We start from the raw sequence: 23278 nt of genomic DNA, 5'->3' as shown, positions 1-23278 counted from the left end.
ACCCCAGCGCCTGCAACAACGACATCACACCCTCGCAAGACCTCTGCGACTCACTCGCCTCGTTCTTCCACCGCAAGATCGCCGACATACACAACAGCTTCGGCGCACAGATCATGCACCCAACCACCGAACCAGCGCCCCGACCACCACCGTCTGCAACTGGACCCCGGTCAGCACCGAAGACACCACCCGCACAATGAACACCATCCACTCCGGATCACCAACCGGCCCCTGCCCTCACCACGTCTTCAACAAGGCCGACTCCATCATCGCACCCCAACTCCGGGACATCATCAACATCTTCTTCGCCACCGCCACCTTCCCGGAGAGCTGGAAACATGCCGAACTCGGCGCCCTCCTGAAGAAAACCACAGCAGACCCCACTGACCTCAAGAACTTCCGCCCCATCTCGCTCCTCCCTTTTCCTGCCAAAGTCATCGAAGACCGTCAACAAGCAACTCGCCGCCTTCCTCGAGACAAACTGATCCCTTGACCCCTCACAGTCCGGTTTCCGAGCTAACCCAGCACCGAGACTGCCCTCATCGCAGCTACCGACTACATCAGATCCCTGCTTGACAACGGGGAAACAGCTGCCCTCATCCTCCTGGATCTCTCAGCAGCGTTCGACACAGTATGCCACCGCACACTAATACAGCGCCTCAACAACACCAGAATCCAAGGGAAGGCCCTAGAGTGGATCATCTCGTTCCACTCCGGAAGAACCCAGAGAGTCCGCCTCCCCCGTTCCGATCCGCGGCCACCGAAGTCATCTGCGTCGTACCCCAAGTATTCACGCTCAGCCCCACCCTCTTCAACGTCTATATGAGCCCCCTCGCAGCCATTGCACGCCAACACAACCTTAACATCATTTCCTACGCAGACGACACCCAACTAATTCTCTCCCTCACCAACGACCCCGCCACCGCCAGAGCCAGCCTCCAGGAAGGAATGAAAGACGTTGCAGAGTGGATGAAGACCAGCCGCCTGAAACTGAACTCAGACAAGACGGAAGTCCTCATCCTAGGATCATCCCCCTCCGCATGGGACGACTCCTGGTGGCCCCCTGCCCTGGGCACCACCCCCAAGCCAACAGACCACGCACGCAACCTGGGCTTCATCCTGGACTCCTCCCTCATGATGACCAAACAAGTCAACGCCGCCTCGTCATCCTGCTTCAACACCCTGCGCATGCTCCGAAAGATCTTCCGATGGATACCCACCGAAACCAGGAAGACAGTCACCCAGGCCCTTGTCACCAGCCGACTGTACTACGGGAACACCCTCTACGCGGGAACCACAGCCAAACTCCAGAGAAGACTCCAGCGCATCTAGAACGCCTCCGCACGACTCATCCTGTACTTCCCCCGCCACAGCCACATTTTTGCCCACCTGAGAGACCTGCACTGGCTCCCCATAAGCAAGAGAATCGTGTTAAGACTCCTCGCCCACGCACACAAGGCTCTCCACGACTTGGGCCCCAAGTACCTCAACAACCGCCTCACATTCTACACACCCACCCACCCGCCAGCTCCGCTCGACCAGCCTCGCCCTCGCCACCGTCCCACGCATGCGCAGAGCCACCGCCGGAGGAAGATCCTTCTCCTACCTGGCGGCCAAGACATGGAACTCCCTCCCCATCCACCTACGACTGACCCAGGACCATCTCTCCTTCAGGAAACAACTCAAGATCTGGCTATTCGAGCAGTAGCGGATCCCTCCCCTCCCAGCGCCTTGAGACCCTAGCGGGTGAGTAGCGCGCTTTACAAATTTGCTTGATTGATTGATACATAGAAACAGGTCAAACAAAAAAGTATGTTTGCCCATCAGTCAGAACCAGTCTTAGCTTATTTTTTATCATCCACAGCAAACACATTTTTCTATTCTTAGAAGAGAACCTTTTTGATATTTAACCGCCATTGAAAATTGAATAAATCGTCCTAATTTTTTTCCTTTGCCATATAAGTAAATACAACCCAGTAGGAATCACCTTGACTTTTATATTTTCAAGATAAACTCAAGATCAAAATGGTAGAGTATGTGTTTATTGTACTTTCCCTATTGAGTGTTAACTTTTCACCTATGGGTGCAGCACATCTAATTGCAGAATACTTTAAATTTGAGTCTTCACACTTCAATCTAGTTGATAATAATAAACGTTTATTTACCACATTGGATAAGGGTTAAATTAAGATTTGCTGATTTTTAACTTTTATCTATATCCTAAAGCACACATGTGTACCTCTATAATCTCCGCTGTGGCTTGACATTCCTGAAAGGGAAAAGTGGTAAATGTTAAAGCAAAATATCCTCCTCATGCACCATGGCTTTAAATCCTGGGTACTCGAGGACATTTACTCAGGGCCACACGCACCGTCTGGTATGGCCAGACGGCATCTTTGAAGCTGTAGCATTCCCAAGGTGACAGAGTAGAGTGGAGGATTATGGGAAGGGGGAAAACGCACCTTTTCTTTCAAATCTTTAATGTACATTTTGCATTCTTTTACCTGTAGGTTACAAAACCAAAAATAGATGCAGAATATTATGTTCATTTTAACTGCCTGCACCCACCACCCACACTCACTGACTCATGATCGGTTTCCTTATCTTTTTTTATGCACCTCCGCTGTCCTTTCAGCTAAGCCAAGGATACCTATGAGCAGGGATGCCTTGCTGATAGTGCACACTGAACTTGCTGCTGAAACTAAGCCCAACACCAGAAAAGCATGCTTTCGAAACCTCATTTTTATACCATTTCTGATTCTGTGCTTCGTTTCTAGAGTCATTTCAGCTTGTTCTATGAGCAGAGCAGTCTTGCACTAACTTTAGAAACAAAGTCCAAGAAAAACAAAATGATGCTGCTTGCATAGCAGAATTAACCTAAAAACGAGCCTTGAGCATCTTTCTCTGCTGCAACCAAGAGTCCCACAGGAAGCTCTGCGGGCCGCAAGGAAAGGTCTGCAGGGCCGCCAGCGAGCCCGTAGGCCGTACTTTGAGTAGCACTGCTTTAGATTATACTCCTCGACCCCAACCCCTTTTAATGTAAAACTACATTTTATTTGTCAAGTCTGCTTCCACTAAGACAGATGAGATCCAGGAAATGAGAAATCTAGATCTTCTGCCAGGTGTAAGCTGAAAGTAATATTGGCATTCTCATCTCCCAAATACACGTGCTGTATTAGAGTCCAACAGACTTTATACTAAACCTAATAATTCATAGTGACACACAAGGTCACCTAAATGAATGCCACAACAGGACTGCTCCTCTCATTCGGGCACATTTGAGTGAGTTTACAATATCACTCATTAATCTGGAGGCACAAGTCTCTGAACCCCAATGAGTTGAATTTTTCTTAAATCTGTTTAAAAGCCTGCCCAAATAATCGCCCCAAAATATACTCCTGATTAACAGAAGGGTGCCTAGTTAATGGTGATGCTAGTACTAGGGATAATCACTGAAATAATTTGTGATATAAAATCCTTGCAAGAAAGAGGCCTGGACAGTCTACCTACAGTACTTTATAAAGATGGTCCCCTCTGATGGGCAGATGTTCTGAGTCTTTCTTTTTTTAAATTGTTTCATCCTAAATTCTGACTCCTGTTTGGGTGCCATCATAAAGCCTGTCCATAAGAAAGTTTCCGGGGGGGACTAGGCAAATTATAGATTATTTCCCTTTTAAACTCAGACTCTACAATCTATGCTGGAACTGTTCAAATCTTTAGAGACTTGGGCGTTTAAGCATTGCATTATTTGAAAAGAGTAGGAGGGTTTTAGGCAGAATCATTCTGTAAATCCAGTATTTGTAAATCGCACAGCTACCCAGAAGCATCCCAGCGCTGGGGGCCATCAGGAAGATTAGGCGAGTTATTGCCCAGAGTCACATGGTGCTGGGCTGACCTGCCGCCGGGGATCGAATCTGGAGCCCCAGCATCTGGTGTCAGTCGCCCTGGCCGCAGCGCCACACCTCTTCCCTGTGACTTACCACTGTTTTTTTTTTTTTTTTAAATCTGTTTATTGCTTTTTCTTGCTTAGCTACTATTATATACTTACAAGGATGAGAATGCAAATTAACTTTTACCTAACCTTATGGCAATGTCAACTTACTCCAAGACTGAGTGTTAGGCGCATGGATATCTGAACTGGCTGTGGAAGCACCTGCCAGTGGCTCTAGTCCAAAGTAACTCTCAGTGTATCAAGCAACATCAATCAGTGGAAAACAGGCAGAGGGCATTCATACAGCCATATTGACTATGAGTTCAGTAGCATAAATGAGAGTCCAATAAGTCGGGGCATATACCCTGCACAGTAATTGACAGTATGCAATACCAGGGTCAGGAGACCTCCAATGTCGCATGATCCATCTTTTGGCCATCAGTAGGCCCAGATCTATAAATCGGGAAGTGACCTTATGCTGCTTGCTCATGCTATAAATTACATACCTCCCATGTGTTCAAGATGGCTCTGTCGGGGCAGTGTACCAGATGGCTCATAAAGGTTGTAGTATATATACTAAATTGGACTTACGCGGTGCCTATCATCTAATACGCGTAAAAGAGGGCGACGAATGGAAAACCGCTTTTAGTACAAATTGTAGCCCTCAACTGTTCTAGGTTTCTGTTGCATACCATGAACCCCTGACTACACATTTAACCCTTAACAGTTCTCCCTCCCAAAGGTCGCCTAATCGGTCTAGGTTTTTCTGGATGCAAAGCATGAAATCTTTTAATCAAACGCGCAGCATGAACATTTGCTTCTGGTTCCCAAGATCTTTCACTAGAATCATAACCCTTCCAATCAATCAAATAGTATAGTTTGCCTTTGATTCTTTTTGCATCTAATATCTTGTGTACTTCGTATTCCAAATGATCCCCAATTACAATTGGTGGAGGAGGATAATCTACTCTAGTGGATGGGTTAAAGGGTTTTAAGAGGGAAACATGAAACACTGGGTGAATAGCATATTCATCTGGAAGTTGCAATTTTACTGAAACTGGATTTAACACCTTTTCTATTGGGAAAGGTCCAATGAATCGTGGTTTCAATTTTCTGGGTCCATCTAATTGAATATTTTTTGTCGAGAGCCAAACCTGATCTCCTTCCTTATAGGACGGGCTAGGTAATCTATGCTTATCAGTATTCTCTTTCATTTTACATTTGTTCTTAGCCAAATTTTTCTTAACTTGTTCCTGAATAGATTGTAATTTGGCTAATCTTTCTGCTACTGCTGGCATGTCTTGTTCTATTTTAGGAATTATTTCGGGCAAAGAACGTGGATGTTGACCAGTCATGAAGAAAAAAGGTGAACAACCTAAAGCAGTGTGCAGAGTGTTATTATAAGAGAATTCTGCTAAAGGCAATGTTTCATCCCAATTTGATGATACAGTATTAATTAAGCATCGCAGACTCTGTTCTACATGCTGATTGACTCGTTCTGTTTGTCCGTCAGTTTGAGGATGGAAAGCTGATGAAACACCTAGTTCTATTCCTAAATACTTACTGAGTTTTTTCCAGAATTTAGATACAAATTGAGGTCCTCTGTCTGAAATAATTTTATCTGGTAAACCATGTAATTTTACTACTTGTTGTAAAAATACCTGACTAAATTCTTCTGCAGATGGGATTTTACGTAATGGAATAAAATGTCCCATTTTAGATAGTAAATCTACCACTACCAAGATTGTGGTAAATCCATTTGAGTTAGGCAAGTCCGTGATGAAATCTAGGCTAATAGTGTGCCAGGGATATGGTGGTATGGGCATTGGTTGTAAATATCCCCTAGGAGCCGAGTGTAATGATTTCTGACGAGAACAAACTGGACATGTGTCAATGTATTGTTGTACATCAACGGACATATTTTTCCACCAGAAATATCTCTGACAAAGTTCCAGAGTCTTGTTAATTCCAGGATGTGCAGCTGTTCCTAAATCATGATTCCATTTAATTATTAATTGACGTAGTTCCTTATCTGGAAGAAACAATTTGTTTTTATGAAAAAATAAATTATTGTCAATGGAATTGTGTCTTTGAGATAACCACTCTTTTTGATCCAGTAATTGAACTTTATTCTTTAAAAGTTCAAGGAAAGTATCAGCTGAAATTTCTGCACAAACTTTGTCCATTGGAATTATGCTCTGTGAACTTTTGACTGAATCTTTTTGTTTTTCACAAACTAATCTGGAAAGAGTGTCTGAAAGTAATTGTTTCTCTCCAGGACGATAAGTGATAATAAAATCAAATTCACTGAAGAATTGCAACCATCTCATCTGTCTTGGAGTGAAGGCCTTCACTGTGGAATAGAATTGTAAATTCTTGTGGTCAGAATAAATTGTCACAGTGTGTTTTGCTCCTAAAAGATGATGTCTCCATTCCTGTAAAACTGCTTTAACAGCTAGCAATTCCCTCTCAGCGATAGTATAATTTTGCTCGGCTGGTAGTAATTTTCTTGAATAAAAGGCAATTGGATGTAAATGGCCTGTTCTATTATCTTTTTGCATTAGAACTCCCCCGATTGCTGTTTGGGAAGCATCAGCCTCAACAAAGAAAGGTTTATCTGGATCTGGATGAGCCAAAATGGGAGCTGAGGTAAATGTCTTTTTTAAAAGTAAAAAGGCTTCTTCAGCTTCCGGAGTCCAAAAGAAGGTTTTCCCTTTTTTTAACAAGGAAGTGATTGGTACCACAATTTCAGAAAATTTTGCAATAAAACGTCTGTAAAAATTTGCAAATCCTAAAATGCGCTGAACATCTTTTACTGATTTCGGTGAGGGCCAATTTAGAATTGCTTCTACCTTTTTAGGGTCCATTGTGATACCTTCCGGGGATAACCAGTATCCCAAAAATTCCACTTTAGAGGAATTGAATACACATTTCACTTGTTTAACAAACAGAGCATTGTCTCTGAGTTTTTTCAACACTAACCGTACATGTTCAGTATGTTCTTCCTGGTTTTTTGAATAAATCAAAATATCGTCAATATAGACTATGACGCAGATGTCTAACAGTTCATGCAACACCTCGTTAATGAAATATTGAAACGCTGCAGGAGCGTTACACAAACCGAAGGGCATGACTGTATACTCAAAAAGCCCAAATTTGGTACGAAAAGCGGTTTTCCATTCGTCGCCCTCTTTTACGCGTATTAGATGATAGGCACCGCGTAAGTCCAATTTAGTATATATACTACAACCTTTATGAGCCAATGTCAGCTGCATTTCTTGTGCAAACCACAGATTTTTATTAATGATACTGCTAAGGTTTCTTTTATTATTTCATATTTGGGTGGGGTGGCTGCTGATTGGGCTATGCCTCTTGTAGATAATAATGATCCTCTTTTGCATAATTTAAATAATTTCAAAACAGCTATGACTAATTTGTTTGCTAAACATGTTTTCCTTCAAGCGTCAGATAATGAGTTATTAAACTTGCGACAGGGATCAAAAGATTTAGTTACTTATATCACAACATTCAACAGATTACTTGCAGAGACTCATTGGCCAGTTGACAAGAGAATTTCACTGTTCTACAGGGGTTTGAGAGATGAAATTAAAGATTCGCTAGCCCATGTTGTTGAACTACCAAATGATTTTTGTGATTTTCAGGAGTTTGTAGTCAAGTTAGATCACAGATTAGGAGAACGTAAAGGCGAAAAAACTAAACACGATATTAAGAATCTTCATTTTAAATCGGAAAGAAAAGAAATCAATAATAAATCCTCTTCTATAGAACCAATGCAGATTGGAGGAATAAAAGGACCATTATCAAATGATGAAAAAGAAAGGCGTAGGAAAGGGAATCTTTGTTTATATTGTGGTAAAGCTGGTCATTTTGCCAAGGACTGTCCGGTAAGACCAGCAAAAAAGAAGGCTCTAGTTGTCAATGCAGATTGTGAATCGGAAAACTAATTGTCTCGGAGAATGTTGAGACCGATTCTTTGAGAAGACAGCTAAATCAGGTCCCACAATATGCACCCTGTGCATTAACTCAAGTTCCTAAACATTTTACTGTAAGATTGTTACTTATTCTGACTAATCAACAAAGACACAGTATTCCTGTGCTTATTGATTCGGGAGCTACCGGAAATTTCTTTGACATAACCTTAGCTAAAACTCTGCAATTACCTCAGATACCTAAAAAAGAACCAGAACCGGTAAGGGCAGTAGATGGATCGGCGTTGTCTTCAGGTCTGATAAGGTTTAACACCACACCATTGTTATTTGTTGCTGAAAATGGTCATTCTGAGTATGTAGTGTTTGATTTAATTGACACACCATCTTTTGGAGTCATCCTCGGCATTCCTTGGTTGGAATTCCATAATCCCAAGATAGACTGGGTTAAACGAACAGTGACTTTAGACTCTGCTCACTGTAAATTACACTGTTATCAAGACACCAAAAATCCGATTATGCCACTGTGTTGTGCTGCTTTAAAGTCCTCTAACCCTGAATTACCAGTTGAGTATCAGGACTTTAGTGATGTATTTGATCCAGTAAAGGCAACTACTCTTCCGCCTCATAGAATCTATGATTGTAGAATCGATCTGGTCCCTGGGGCGAAACTACCATGTAGTAGAATATATGCATTAACAGAACCTGAGAATCAGTATTTAAGAACTTACTTAGATGAATTACTGGAACTCGGTTTCATTCGGCATTCTACCTCACCAGTCTCGTCGCCTCTTTTCTTCGTGGCGAAGAAGACAGGTGATTTGCGCGCTTGCATCGACTATCGCGCAATTAACAAGGCAACCATTAAAAACCGATATCCTTTGCCATTGATCCCTGTACTTCTAAATCAAGTGAAAGGTTCTAGTATATATACTAAATTGGACTTACGCGGTGCCTATCATCTAATACGTGTAAAAGAGGGCGACGAATGGAAAACCGCTTTTCGTACCAAATTTGGGCTTTTTGAGTATACAGTCATGCCCTTCGGTTTGTGTAACGCTCCTGCAGCGTTTCAATATTTCATTAACGAGGTGTTGCATGAACTGTTAGACATCTGCGTCATAGTCTATATTGACGATATTTTGATTTATTCAAAAAACCAGGAAGAACATACTGAACATGTACGGTTAGTGTTGAAAAAACTCAGAGACAATGCTCTGTTTGTTAAACAAGAGAAATGTGTATTCAATTCCTCTAAAGTGGAATTTTTGGGATACTGGTTATCCCCGGAAGGTATCACAATGGACCCTAAAAAGGTAGAAGCAATTCTAAATTGGCCCTCACCGAAATCAGTAAAAGATGTTCAGCGCATTTTAGGATTTGCAAATTTTTACAGACGTTTTATTGCAAAATTTTCTGAAATTGTGGTACCAATCACTTCCTTGTTAAAAAAAGGGAAAACCTTCTTTTGGACTCCGGAAGCTGAAGAAGCCTTTTTACTTTTAAAAAAGACATTTACCTCAGCTCCCATTTTGGCTCATCCAGATCCAGATAAACCTTTCTTTGTTGAGGCTGATGCTTCCCAAACAGCAATCGGGGGAGTTCTAATGCAAAAAGATAATAGAACAGGCCATTTACATCCAATTGCCTTTTATTCAAGAAAATTACTACCAGCCGAGCAAAATTATACTATCGCTGAGAGGGAATTGCTAGCTGTTAAAGCAGTTTTACAGGAATGGAGACATCATCTTTTAGGAGCAAAACACACTGTGACAATTTATTCTGACCACAAGAATTTACAATTCTATTCCACAGTGAAGGCCTTCACTCCAAGACAGATGAGATGGTTGCAATTCTTCAGTGAATTTGATTTTATTATCACTTATCGTCCTGGAGAGAAACAATTACTTTCAGACACTCTTTCCAGATTAGTTTGTGAAAAACAAAAAGATTCAGTCAAAAGTTCACAGAGCATAATTCCAATGGACAAAGTTTGTTCAGAAATTTCAGCTGATACTTTCCTTGAACTTTTAAAGAATAAAGTTCAATTACTGGATCAAAAAGAGTGGTTATCTCAAAGACACAATTCCATTGACAATAATTTATTTTTTCATAAAAACAAATTGTTTCTTCCAGATAAGGAACTACGTCAATTAATAATTAAATGGAATCATGATTTAGGAACAGCTGCACATCCTGGAATTAACAAGACTCTGGAACTTTGTCAGAGATATTTCTGGTGGAAAAATATGTCCGTTGATGTACAACAATACATTGACACATGTCCAGTTTGTTCTCGTCAGAAATCATTACACTCGGCTCCTAGGGGATATTTACAACCAATGCCCATACCACCATATCCCTGGCACACTATTAGCCTAGATTTCATCACGGACTTGCCTAACTCAAATGGATTTACCACAATCTTGGTAGTGGTAGATTTACTATCTAAAATGGGACATTTTATTCCATTACGTAAAATCCCATCTGCAGAAGAATTTAGTCAGGTATTTTTACAACAAGTAGTAAAATTACATGGTTTACCAGATAAAATTATTTCAGACAGAGGACCTCAATTTGTATCTAAATTCTGGAAAAAACTCAGTAAGTATTTAGGAATAGAACTAGGTGTTTCATCAGCTTTCCATCCTCAAACTGACGGACAAACAGAACGAGTCAATCAGCATGTAGAACAGAGTCTGCGATGCTTAATTAATACTGTATCATCAAATTGGGATGAAACATTGCCTTTAGCAGAATTCTCTTATAATAACACTCTGCACACTGCTTTAGGTTGTTCACCTTTTTTCTTCATGACTGGTCAACATCCACGTTCTTTGCCCGAAATAATTCCTAAAATAGAACAAGACATGCCAGCAGTAGCAGAAAGATTAGCCAAATTACAATCTATTCAGGAACAAGTTAAGAAAAATTTGGCTAAGAACAAATGTAAAATGAAAGAGAATACTGATAAGCATAGATTACCTAGCCCGTCCTATAAGGAAGGAGATCAGGTTTGGCTCTCGACAAAAAATATTCAATTAGATGGACCCAGAAAATTGAAACCACGATTCATTGGACCTTTCCCAATAGAAAAGGTGTTAAATCCAGTTTCAGTAAAATTGCAACTTCCAGATGAATATGCTATTCACCCAGTGTTTCATGTTTCCCTCTTAAAACCCTTTAACCCATCCACTAGAGTAGATTATCCTCCTCCACCAATTGTAATTGGGGATCATTTGGAATACGAAGTACACAAGATATTAGATGCAAAAAGAATCAAAGGCAAACTATACTATTTGATTGATTGGAAGGGTTATGATTCTAGTGAAAGATCTTGGGAACCAGAAGCAAATGTTCATGCTGCGCGTTTGATTAAAAGATTTCATGCTTTGCATCCAGAAAAACCTAGACCGATTAGGCGACCTTTGGGAGGGAGAACTGTTGAGGGTTAAATGTGTAGTCAGGGGTTCATGGTATGCAACAGAAACCTAGAACAGTTGAGGGCTACAATTTGTACTAAATCATGAAACTACTGAATGTTCACGGTCTTATGAAAATGAAGATATACAGTGGTTTCTTATTATTTGTAATTGTGCCTTTACCAATGCTTGTTACTTTGTTCACTGAAGAAACTATTGTAAGGTCTCATTAGAACACTTTGGTTTACAACACGTGTAAACTGTCAGGGGGTTTGCGCGTGCAGCATGTGCTAATTTACATACCAGCAGGTATAAAAGCCGGCATGGTGATCGAGACGACGCTTCGCTTCACCAGAGGTTCAGCACGAACATCACCGAGAGGATTCTTGCCTGCGTCTTGGTTCCTGAACTCCGGACCCCTATGCATCTTGTTTCCTGAGCTCCTATCCCTCTATGAGCAGTTTCCTGACCCCCCCTCTCCCTTTCTACCAACTTACCTGATTACTCGAAGACTCCGGACGGTGTTATTCATCTTCTGCCTTTCCTGGTGATTCCCGGACAGCTCATTTGATAATGGTCCTTTTATTCCTCCAATCTGCATTGGTTCTATAGAAGAGGATTTATTATCGATTTCTTTTCTTTCCGATTTAAAATGAAGATTCTTAATATCGTGTTTAGTTTTTTCGCCTTTACGTTCTCCTAATCTGTGATCTAACTTGACTACAAACTCCTGAAAATCACAAAAATCATTTGGTAGTTCAACAACATGGGCTAGCGAATCTTTAATTTCATCTCTCAAACCCCTGTAGAACAGTGAAATTCTCTTGTCAACTGGCCAATGAGTCTCTGCAAGTAATCTGTTGAATGTTGTGATATAAGTAACTAAATCTTTTGATCCCTGTCGCAAGTTTAATAACTCATTATCTGACGCTTGAAGGAAAACATGTTTAGCAAACAAATTAGTCATAGCTGTTTTGAAATTATTTAAATTATGCAAAAGAGGATCATTATTATCTACAAGAGGCATAGCCCAATCAGCAGCCACCCCACCCAAATATGAAATAATAAAAGAAACCTTAGCAGTATCATTAATAAAAATCTGTGGTTTGCACAAGAAATGCAGCTGACATTGGCTCATAAAGGTTGTAAATCTGTTTGAGTCTCCAGTGAACCGTTCCGGATTTGCCAAGGGAACTGGAGTGGGAGTTACTACGGTTAATTGTAATGGCTGATCAGTAACTGAAGCTGATTGGTTTCGAGATGTCTGGGAACCAAAAGCTGATGTACCAAATTTAGGTGGGGTTAAGACAGGGCGGCGCCCTTCTTCTGTGGAATCTCTCCAAGACGTAAAACCAGATTTAGTCTTGTCTAATTCTTGTCGTAACAACTGGTTCTCTGAACGCAATTCCTGCATTTCAGTATTTAACCTCTGCACTAACTGGGTTAACTGATCAATATCCATTTTCAAAACCTTCTTGGTTTGCAGCAATCAAAGGTAACAGTATTTGTGTATTTGTATAGTATTTGCCCATCCAGTAGCACTGTAAAAAGGGACAGTCCCTGAGCATATGTATTATGTTGGCATCTACCAGCTTACAATCCGGGGCAAGCAACATTGATGCGATGGAAATGTCTATTGCTAGTGTCAGGGGTGAGATAAGCCCTGTGTAGGATGTTCAGCTGGATTAAGCGAAAATAGAGTGTTGCGTGGGATGTAGGTATGGCTTTTTAATAATGAAGACCATTCCCTGCCCATACATGGGCAATTGAGCTCTGCCTCCCACCGTCTGCACAGAGATGTGAGTGTTGATGCTGTGTGCGATCCAGCCAGCGTACCAAGTGCCTGCCCTAACCAAGGATGTGACTGCACTGGATTGTAAGATGCATGGGAGGCTCGCCGGTTATGTTGCTCCAGTTACCCCTCAGTGCCCTACCAGGAACGTGTGTAAGAGAAATTGTCCAGGAGGAAGGCCATCCTCTTCCACTAGTGACTCATAGGGTATGAGCACTCATCCCTATATAGATCTCCCAATGATTGAATCCCCGCAGTAGACTAGGCTGAAGGCTCCGTCATGGTGGTGATGCATTTGCCATGCTGTATTCCCACCAGCACTAGTGCATATGTGACCAGCTGCCTGGTGAGGTAGAGACTGCAGCGATAGCAACGATGTGCAACTAGCAGAAGTGCAGGACTGGGCGGCAATGAGCGAGCACAAGGTTGAAACAATTTGTAGATGGCAGTTACGTTCCAGGGCGGCTTTAGAGTGGCAGTGTCCTTCAAATAAGAGCTCGCAAGCCATCGTGCCACTCATTGGAGTTGGGCCGCTAGGTAGTAGTGCTCAAAATTAGGCACTGCTAAACCACCGCAATCCGTCGGCTGATAGGACTTGGCAAGTTCCCCCTGATTCTACTTGTGGTTCATATGATGCTCCTAATCACATTTTAAAAGGTGTGAAAAAAAGAGGCGCGGACATATAGGGGTAAATCAAAAAAGTATTACAGGAGACGAGGGAGCACCACCATCTTGAGTAGAGCAACTCTTCCAACCACCGACGGAAGTAGTGTCTTCCAAAAGGTCATCTGGGTGTGCAGCGAAGGGACCGTGACTGTCCAGATCCACAGGTGATTGATAGACTTGAATCCCCAAACATCCGAACGTGTGTGGCTGCAACGGTGGGGGTTTGCTTGCAGGCTAATGTCTGGGCTAGGTGTGGTCTGGGATAATGGGAAGAGACTAGATTTAGCCCAGTTGAAACGTAGGCCAGATAGGTCAGCAAAATAATAGTGTGTGTCCGATACCCCACAAGGAATATAGGTAGCACCTCTCAAGTAGATGAGGAAGTCGTCCACATAAAGGAAGACTAAGTGGGTCCCGTCTCCCAAGAGGTATGCCCCATATACCACCTTGTGCTCGCAGATGGGCCGCCAAAGGCTCAACTGCCATGGCAAAGAGTAACAGAGATTGGACATCCTTGACCTGTACCCCTGCCTATAGTGAACAAAGCCGAAATCATGTAGCCCGACTTAACTCAGGCCGATGGCTGGGTGTACAGCAAATAGACCAGCCTGATTAATCTGACGCCAAAACCATAGCTAGGCAACACTTTGAATAGGAAGGGCCACTCCAAAGAGTCAAAGGCCCTTTTCAAATCCAGGACACCGTGCAGAAGGGCATACAAGTTGGGCACTGTGCATAAGACTGAAGAATCGCCACAGATTAAGTGAGGTTGAACAGGATGGGACAAAAACCTTCTGGTCAGAGTGGACCAGCCTCAAGCCCAGCAGTCCCAGACAGTTGCCAGAATGTTTGCCAAGATTTTGTGATCTGTATTTAGCAATGCTAACGGCCGGTATGAGCCTGGGGCCCTCAGGATCCTTACTTGGCTTTGGTAAGGATATGAGGAGTGCCTTCAAAGAGACTGGAAGGCAGGAAGTTTCTAATGCCTCCTCAAATATTGTTTGCAAGTGTGGAACCAGCTGCGCTGCATATGCATGACTGGCCACCGTTTAATATCCTGGGCAGTGCCAGGGAGGTTAGTAGCTATTGTAGGAAAAAATATGATGCTCTTTTGTTGCCTTCCGTGACGCTTTTGACTGGGTCAATCATTGTGTCCTCTGGAAAAAATTAAGAAGGCATATTCTGTAGTATCTGAATAAGTGACAAAGGAATTTCACAGTAGTAATTGGATCTAGGTTGATGTGAGGTGCTTTAAATGGACTTTGAATACTATCAGAAAACATTCCAGTGGAAAATTATATTTTAGCTCCCCACCTTATTAGCCTCTGGACTCCCGTGAGCCTTACCAAACACTAATTCTGTTTCACCAAAAATAGTTGATGATGACAGTCTTGTTGTAATGTACTACAGTTGAACTTGCAGCTCAAATCTGTGAATTCCTATTGTGAATTCAACAGACTTATTGTTAATGTGAAAAAGACTAAGGGGGTCTTTATGATGTCGGTCTGACATACCCCCCTCCACCCCCCTCCTACCCGCCCTTTAACTCCGCCATATTACAATGGCGTGGGGCACAGCGGCAGGCTAAAAGACCGGCTGCCGCTTTTCCGCAGGCAGGCAATCGTTCTGATTGCCTGCCGTGTGGACCTGGGCCATAATATGGTGGCGCTGCCTAGCAGGCACCTCCCGCCATATTATGATGAGTGCGGATTTTGGCCTTTTCATGGCGGCGATGCTTCCATGGAAATGCATGCAGTCTTTGGCTTTGAGGGCCTGTTGAGGGCCCCTGGGGTGTTGGTGGGGGTGCACTTGGGGTGTACCCATGTACCCCCGTTCATTGGCACGCACAAGGTGTCGGGCACCGCGCGGTGCCTGTCACTTTGTGCATGTCTATTCACAACATGCAACTTTAACATGGGAGTGGGTACTGCTTACAGCACCGCCTGCCGCAATGTAAAAGATGCGGGTGCGACCTCCAGGATGGTGGTCGCATCCTAATTGGCCCTGCTGGTCCGCCGCACCTTTTGCGGTTGGTCCCGTTTTCTGTTACGGTCGCTGGTGGACAAAGTCTGCCTGCCATCATAATGGGGCCCTAAGACTCTGCATTTTTCAAAGCGGCCAAAGAAATCACCTGGTATTTAAATAGTGTCCCATTAGAACAGGTCATTGATTAATTGATTCCTGAGTCTTTTGTTTGCAAGCAAACTAAAATGGGCTAATCATGTAGCTAATATGAGAATCTCATTGCTTGCAATTGTAAACGCCTTGAAAATGTTTGGCTTCACTTCAGGGGCATTCCCATGGAGCGTTTAAAAAGGCAATTATTAAAAGATGAATACAGCAAGAATTGTATGGAGCCAAACTCCTTATTATAGACCTACCCAACCCCCGCCCCTCCGAGTCAAAGGGGAACCTTTGGAAAGTCTGCGTTTAATTACATTTCTTGAGTGTCCCCAAAAATTCTTAGGCCAGGCTATAAGACTGGAGCTGGACTTTGATTTATCGACACTCTTAGCTTGGCCTAGAGTTTTAAGGTTCCTCTTAAGCATTAGTCATAGTAGGAATGCAATCCAGCTTTTGGCTCAAGTGTTCGATGCTATAATGTCATGGTCTGATGTTTTCCAGTGATTTATTACTAAATTTGTAGCAAATCCTCAATTAGAATTCGATAATAAGATTGAATATGTTGTCTCTAAGTAAGGTGAAGTGCTTGCTTTGCGAAAGGGAAGGTATGATAACTGAAGCTAGACATTATCTTGCCAAGAAGTATTCTGTATTTTATCAGTACATAGGGTGACGTGAGACCTTTCCATATTTGTCCCAGGTTCCTGATAAACTAATCCAGAGTATTATTCTACAATTTTGAATAGGAATCGATCCAGGCTTGCGAATCTCTGACCTTAGTGATAGAGAAAATTATAGCTATTGTATCTGATCTAAAAATGAAATCTGCAATTTATCTTATTTTAGATTGTTTCCTCTTCCTGAGTGAAAGGGAAACTATTCTTCATTCCTTCTTTAGGAAATATTGCCTTGGAACAAGGAATAAGTCACAAGTCCTTTGAAGCACAATGAAATGTCAGGATATTGTAATTGCTAACACAAATTATATTATGTTGATCCTGAAGATCTCTAGTTGATAAGATCTTGAGACTCCTACCTAGGAAGATCTGGTCAAGTCCTAGCATTTTTGTTTAAGATGAGGTCTAGTGATATTTCTTAATACTGCCCTTGTGCATGTTCCTAACCAGGTCAATTATTTTAATGTGTAAGATTTATATATTGTGTTATGTTTTTTTATTTTTGAATTTGATCTAATTAGTCTAATAATATATGCATGATTTACGCCTAAGACATTTTGATAATATTTCAGAGTCTGGATTTATATAGGATATTCTTCTTGGCAATAACATTTTATACTCCATTTCATCTATTTTTTGGTGTGCAGTAAAAATACATAACATTTTTATTGCCTTTCCTCTATCCACCATAAACCTTGCCAGATTGACTTTGATTAAATTAACTTAGGAGTACATTTTCAGTTCTCCAAGTAATCTATTTAGCAAATACTTTACAATCTGGGCTAATTAATGACCTTTGGAACTTTTTCTGTTTCTTTATTGAAGCATTCCTTACATCTGCAAAACGTACACACTCCTAGGCTGGTGCTCTCTCATACATCAAAGATGTGAACACTTGCACACACAGACTCGCACATGGCTCGATTACACCAGTTATCAGGAAAAAAGGATATTGCGAAATGTATTTGCAGACAGCGGTGTTTTGTGTGGTCGTGCTGTTTTGGTGATTCTGGTTGGGAACTTGCCTTGCTTTTTTAAGACTCATGAAGGCAACCTTCATTTCTTATTTAGAATTTTCAAGGTTGGCTTTTCCAGTGTAAATAGTTCGTTTTTGTCAAGTAACATCTTAATGATAGCTAAAACTGTCTCATAGTGACCCTATATTCTAGAATATGTAATGTATATATTTAGACATTGATTTGTTCTGTACTTTTTAAAATGATTCTCTTATGTTTTGGATTGCAGACCATGTTGCAGTATTCTCCTGAACAAGAGGAAATGAGAGCATTCCCTGGACCCCTTCTTAAGTATGTTTAACAATATTGATACTCATATGGGTTATGTTCGCGCTATACTAAACTTTATAAATATAAAATATATTACGAAATTAGTTTTTTTTTTTTATTTATGCTGGTATTCAAATCGAATTTACAGCATTTAATTCTATTTTTGGCTATTAACATACAATTGAACAGAAAACATTCAAATCTGTTCAAGACAACAGAGCATTCCTTAATATTTACTTTAATGGTTTATGGGGTAGTAGATATAGCCTACCCACTTTTGAACTATAGAAAGCACTCCCAGAAATCCCTTTCAGTTAATTTCTTTTACCCATTGTTTCCAGTCTAACACGTTTTAAGAAAGTTATAATATTTTGAAGAAGAACCAGCAACCAAAATGTTTATTTTGCACTTTTGTTTTACAGATTAGTTATGAATTCTAATTTTATCAAACGTATTTTATATTTTTTGGGGCTACTTATTAATTTGAAGGTTTACACCAACCTAGTGAAATGGCTGTAACCCAGTTTGTAAAATTTGACAGCATAGGGTTATTTTCTTTATGCTACTGATGGCGTGCTGCAGTGGTTTATTATTGACCAGTTTACACCCATATACCATTTTCCTGTTCCACTACCTATTTAACTAGGTTCTCTCCACTATGGTCATATTGAGTTGATTTTATGCCATGAATGTAGATTATGGTTCTCACTCATTAAATACATTCCCATAATTATTTTTCTTTTTTTCAAGTCTGTGATTTGTCTTGTAAGAAAGTGCCTCTTTTTGTATGAGTACTCTGCTAAAATTTGAACTGATGCTGGTGGTTTTTTGACTCTGTAATGCACTGGGCCCTGCTGCCCAGGCCCCAGTGCATGTGCTCCGACCCCTCAAAAGTATACTTACAATTGGCTGATCCCTAATTGGCATAGTTAACTTACTTATACAACCTTAGTATATAATGCTCTTGGTACCCCGGGCTAGTAAGTTTGTCACCAGTGGACTCTGCAGCATTTGTGCCATCCATGGGATAACAACGTGAAAACCATCGCAGCCTAGTCTTTCATCGCAGCCTAGTCTGACCGCTTTTAAACTGCCAACTCCGCAAAATAATACCTTTTACGGCAAATAAAGTCACTGTGTTGTTGGCCAAGTCTCTGGTAGCCCTTCCGGACTATCGACAGATGTTGTCACCTGAGACAACAGGCTGCTCCCCCGCTAAAAAGTGTGAAGCGCTCCCAGCAACAAGGAACAAAGAGAACTGTTGGTGGGAGGAGGTGGGTCCTCCTCAGCAGGATGACTACCAGGCGGTAACTACAGGTAGCCAATCTTCTAAGAGGCTACTGCCTCAGTGAAGCAATTGCCAATCATACCTTAGCCTCCCCTCCTTCTTTGTGCCAGTAGACTGGCTGGCAGCTTGTCCAGCGAGGGAAAATAAGTTATAAAACAGTTTGTTCGAGGCATATGAGCTGCATATTACACACTGTGCATAGATCGCCACCTAGTGTTAGGCCTGGATGTTTGCAGTTTGTTTTTTGTCCTGAAAAGTTCTTTGGAAGTCACACAATAGGTGACTCCTCCTCTGGACCATATTGCGCTTGGACATCGGTTCCATCCTCCGATTGGTTTTTCCGCCATCGGGCTCTGATGTGTCTCCAGCACTCCAGTTTGGAACCGATTTTCCTTTGGCGCGCTATCCTCACCCAGTTCGACTGTATTTTCCGATCGCGGTCCCCATCGAGGCGACTCTTCACAACTTCGAAGTATTCAATTCCGGTCGTCGACTAAGGCCTTCAGAACAATGGCTCGCTCGTCAGCATCGATCCCGGACGACATCTTTCAAGAGGGCGTCAACGTGCCAGAACAGAGCAAGCCGAAATAAGCGCCAACTCCTCTGATGCTGAAGACTCCGACGTCGAGGACATCACTCCAGCTTAACGGGTCGTAAGTAAGAATGTCGGCCCGACCCTTCCTCGACACCCTCCAAAAAGGCTTCGGTCACACCCTCCCCTTCGGGCCCGGGTGCACACCGAGAGACTGCTTCCTACGCCCCTCCCTCAGGCTCGGCAAAGAAGCCTATTAAGCATTCAGGCGGCCCGGGCTTGAGTCAGTCTCTTCCCGGTGTCGAGCCGACACCGAAAAAGAAGCCATCTTCCTCATCCACGCCGACCGCTGCTTCAACACCCAAGCACTCGGCGCCGAAGACTGGCACCGGCTCATCGACGTCCAAACCGCACTCGGAGCCAGGTAAAAATCTACCTAAAAGTCCCGACTCCCACTCTTCAGACCGAAAAAACCCACGAACCGAAGAAACACGTTCCAGTTAAAGACAAGGGTCACAGTTCTAAACGAAAAGACTCTAGACCAGCTACCGAATCGGTGTCGTCGAAAAAACCTCCGGTACCGAGACCTTCCACACCGAAAGATTTACCATCCACAGAAGAGCCTTTACTAGTAGATCCTACTCAAAAGCCTCTTGGAAAGGATCCTAAGACTGGACAACTGTCTCTTAGCTCTATGAAAAGACCACAAGAGATGCCTGCACCTCTTCCTCCTCCTCCAAAGAAGGGAGACATTGCAACCTCTCCATTAAGGGTCCCTTCTCCACTTGACCTACTAGTCCAGAGGGCTGCCCAGTACCATGGGGTCGATTTACACACTGACACTGTGGAGGAAGATTTCCTATTGGACACATTTGATAATACACAAAGGTCCACTGCCATTTTGCCAATGCTTAAGGGGGTCATTAAGCATGCCACAGAGATCTTTAAAAACCCTGTCAGAGCTCGAGTCCTCAACCCCAGAATTGAGAAAAAGTACAAAGCTGCCCCTACTGATCCAGCTAACATTAGAGGCCCAGCACCCCTAGATTCCTTGGTAGTTCCTGACGCGGGTAAACGTGCCAATTCACAAACATCAGGTGAGGCCTCACCACCAGACAAGAGATCTAAGCTCCTTGACGCCTCCGGCAAACGAACAGCGTCACAAGCAGCTAACATTTGGCGCATTGCCAATACCCAAGTGTTGTTGACAAGATATGACAGGACACAATATGATGAACTGAAGTCCATAATGCAGCATCTACCAGACAAATAATAAAAATAGGGCCAATGAACTCCTACAAGAAGGTAAAAATATTACTAATACTTCTATTTGTTGTGCCCTAGATGCTGCAGATACTGCCTCCAGGGCAATCTATACCAGCACCCTTTTGCGTAGACATGCCTGGCTACGTATTTCAGGTTTTAAACCGGAGGTACAGAATTCCATCCTCAATCAGCCATTTGATGAGGCACATTTATTTGGCCCTAATGTCGATGTGTCTTTAGAAAAAATGAACAAAGACACCGACCTAGCAAAATCTATGGGAGCCTTGCAGCTGCAAGCTCCCAGACGTTCTTTTCGTTGCTCATCATATAGAGGCAACACAAGAGGCTACTCCTCCGAAAGCCCCTCCACTTCCTGCAAGACCCCTAGCTAATCCACATTCACTTAGGGCTACCAAAGAGGGGGTTACAGGGTTACACATACCACCCAAACAGCGCCCAATGTCACAAGAAAATCTATTACGGTTAAAGCAAGAAATAATATCTTTGCTAGAAAAAAGTGCAATAGAACCAGTTCCTCTGCACCAACAAAACAAGGGGGTTTACTCCCTATACTTTCTTATCCCATAGAAGGACGGCTCTCTAAGGCCTATTCTGGACCTCAGACCGCTAAACATATACATACAGTCAGACCATTTTCACATGGTCACACTCCAACAAGTCCTTCCTCTCCTATTTCAAAACTACTTCCTTGCTACTCTAGATCTCATGGACGCATACTTCCACATTCCCATTCACAAAGCTCACAGGAAGTATCTCAGATTTGTAATAGACGGGCAGCACTATCAATTCAAAGTACTCCCATTCGGGGTCACTAAAGCACCAAGAGTATTCACCAAGTGCCTAGCAGTAGTGGCAGCACATTTACGAAGACCGCACATCCACGTCTTCCCGTACCTCGGCGACTAGCTCATAAAAGCCAGCTCATACAACCAGTGTGTAGAACACACTCATGCCACGATCCAACTGCTCCAAACTTGGGGTTCACAATAAACCACACCAAGTCTCATCTTCAACCATCCAAAGTACAACAGTACCTCGGTGCCACAATAAACATATCAACAGCGCTAGCTTATCCCACTCCAGTAAGGATAGCCAGCATGCAAACTCTTCTCACAAAGTTTCAGCCACAACACACCCTTCCAGCACGAGTGTTCATGCAGCTCATAGGGATGATGGCCTTTTGCATTTTCCTAGTGCCCCATGCAAGACTTCAAATGCGTCCTCTACAAGAGTGTCTTATCCCGTCAATGGAACCAGGCTCATGGTCAATTAACAGACCTAGTGTTGGTAGACGGTCGGACTATTCGCTCTCTGCAGTGGTGGAGCACCAAAAACCTTTCCAAAGGGCGACTGTTTCTAAAGCCAGTTCCTCAAATAATCTTGACAGCGGACACATCGCTCTCCACCTACTGCAACACACCATGCAAGGCAGGTGGATGCCGCAACAAAAATTACTCCACATCAATCATCTGGAGTTGCTAGCTATATTCCTAGCACTAAAAGCTTTCCGACAGCAAGTATCAAACAAAGCGGTGTTAGTCCGCACGGACAACATGACAGCCATGTATTACATACAGAAACAGGGCGGAACACACTCCCTGCAACTCTCTCAGCTAGCACAAAACCTATGGCGGTGGGCTATACCTCTAAACATTTTCCTCTTAGCCCAGCATGTCCCAGGAATACAAAATACCATAGCAGACCTGTTAAGTCCTCAGACACAACAGATTCACGAGTGGGAACTTCATCCGCAAGTTCTTCAACCTTTCTTTCAGATGTGGGGACAACCTCAGATAGACCTGTTTGCCACCCACGAAAACTCCAAATGCCCAAGCTTCTCCGCCAGATATCCACACCCACTGTCCAAAGGCAATGCGATATGGATGAACTGGTCGAACAAATTTGCGCACGCTTTTCCACCTCTACCACTCATGCCACTAGTAGTACGCAAACTACAGCAGCATTCTCTGACCCTCATCCTAGTTGCTCCAACGTGGGCCAGACAGCTGTGGTACACCACACTGCTACAACTGTCTGTAGTGCTGCACTAAAAACTATACCAGTCTCCACGCCTTTTAACACAGAACCGTGGAGAGATCAGGCACCTGGACCCAGCTCAGCTCAACCTTGCAATCTGGCTCCTGAAATTCTAGAATTTGGATATCTTAACCTTCCTCCAGACTGCATGAATGTTATAAAAGAAGCTAGACGTCCAACCACTAGAGCATGCAATTCAGCTAAATGGAAACGCTTTGTAATATATTGTCACAACGAAAATATATATCCCCTAGACGTGTCTATTCAACACATCATAGGATACTTGCTG

At 42.7% G+C, this 23278-nt stretch overlaps 1 protein-coding gene across 7 annotated transcripts in view; it reads left to right on the top strand.

Annotated features, from left to right (window-relative positions):
- Positions 1–23278, top strand: part of SEC16A (SEC16 homolog A, endoplasmic reticulum export factor) — a 478800-nt gene that overhangs the window by 79267 nt on the left and 376255 nt on the right. For all 7 annotated transcript variants that reach the window (XM_086921035.1, XM_086921033.1, XM_086921029.1 and 4 more), the window contains exon 9: positions 17805–17866. In XM_086921035.1, coding sequence (XP_086777161.1) covers positions 17805–17866 — 62 coding nt within the window. The remainder of the gene's footprint in view (positions 1–17804; positions 17867–23278) is intronic.

Source organism: Lissotriton vulgaris, chromosome 5, assembly GCF_964263255.1.
Source record: "Lissotriton vulgaris chromosome 5, aLisVul1.2, whole genome shotgun sequence".
Lineage (NCBI taxonomy): Eukaryota > Metazoa > Chordata > Amphibia > Caudata > Salamandridae > Lissotriton > Lissotriton vulgaris.
This window is presented reverse-complemented; position numbering and strand designations above follow the sequence as displayed.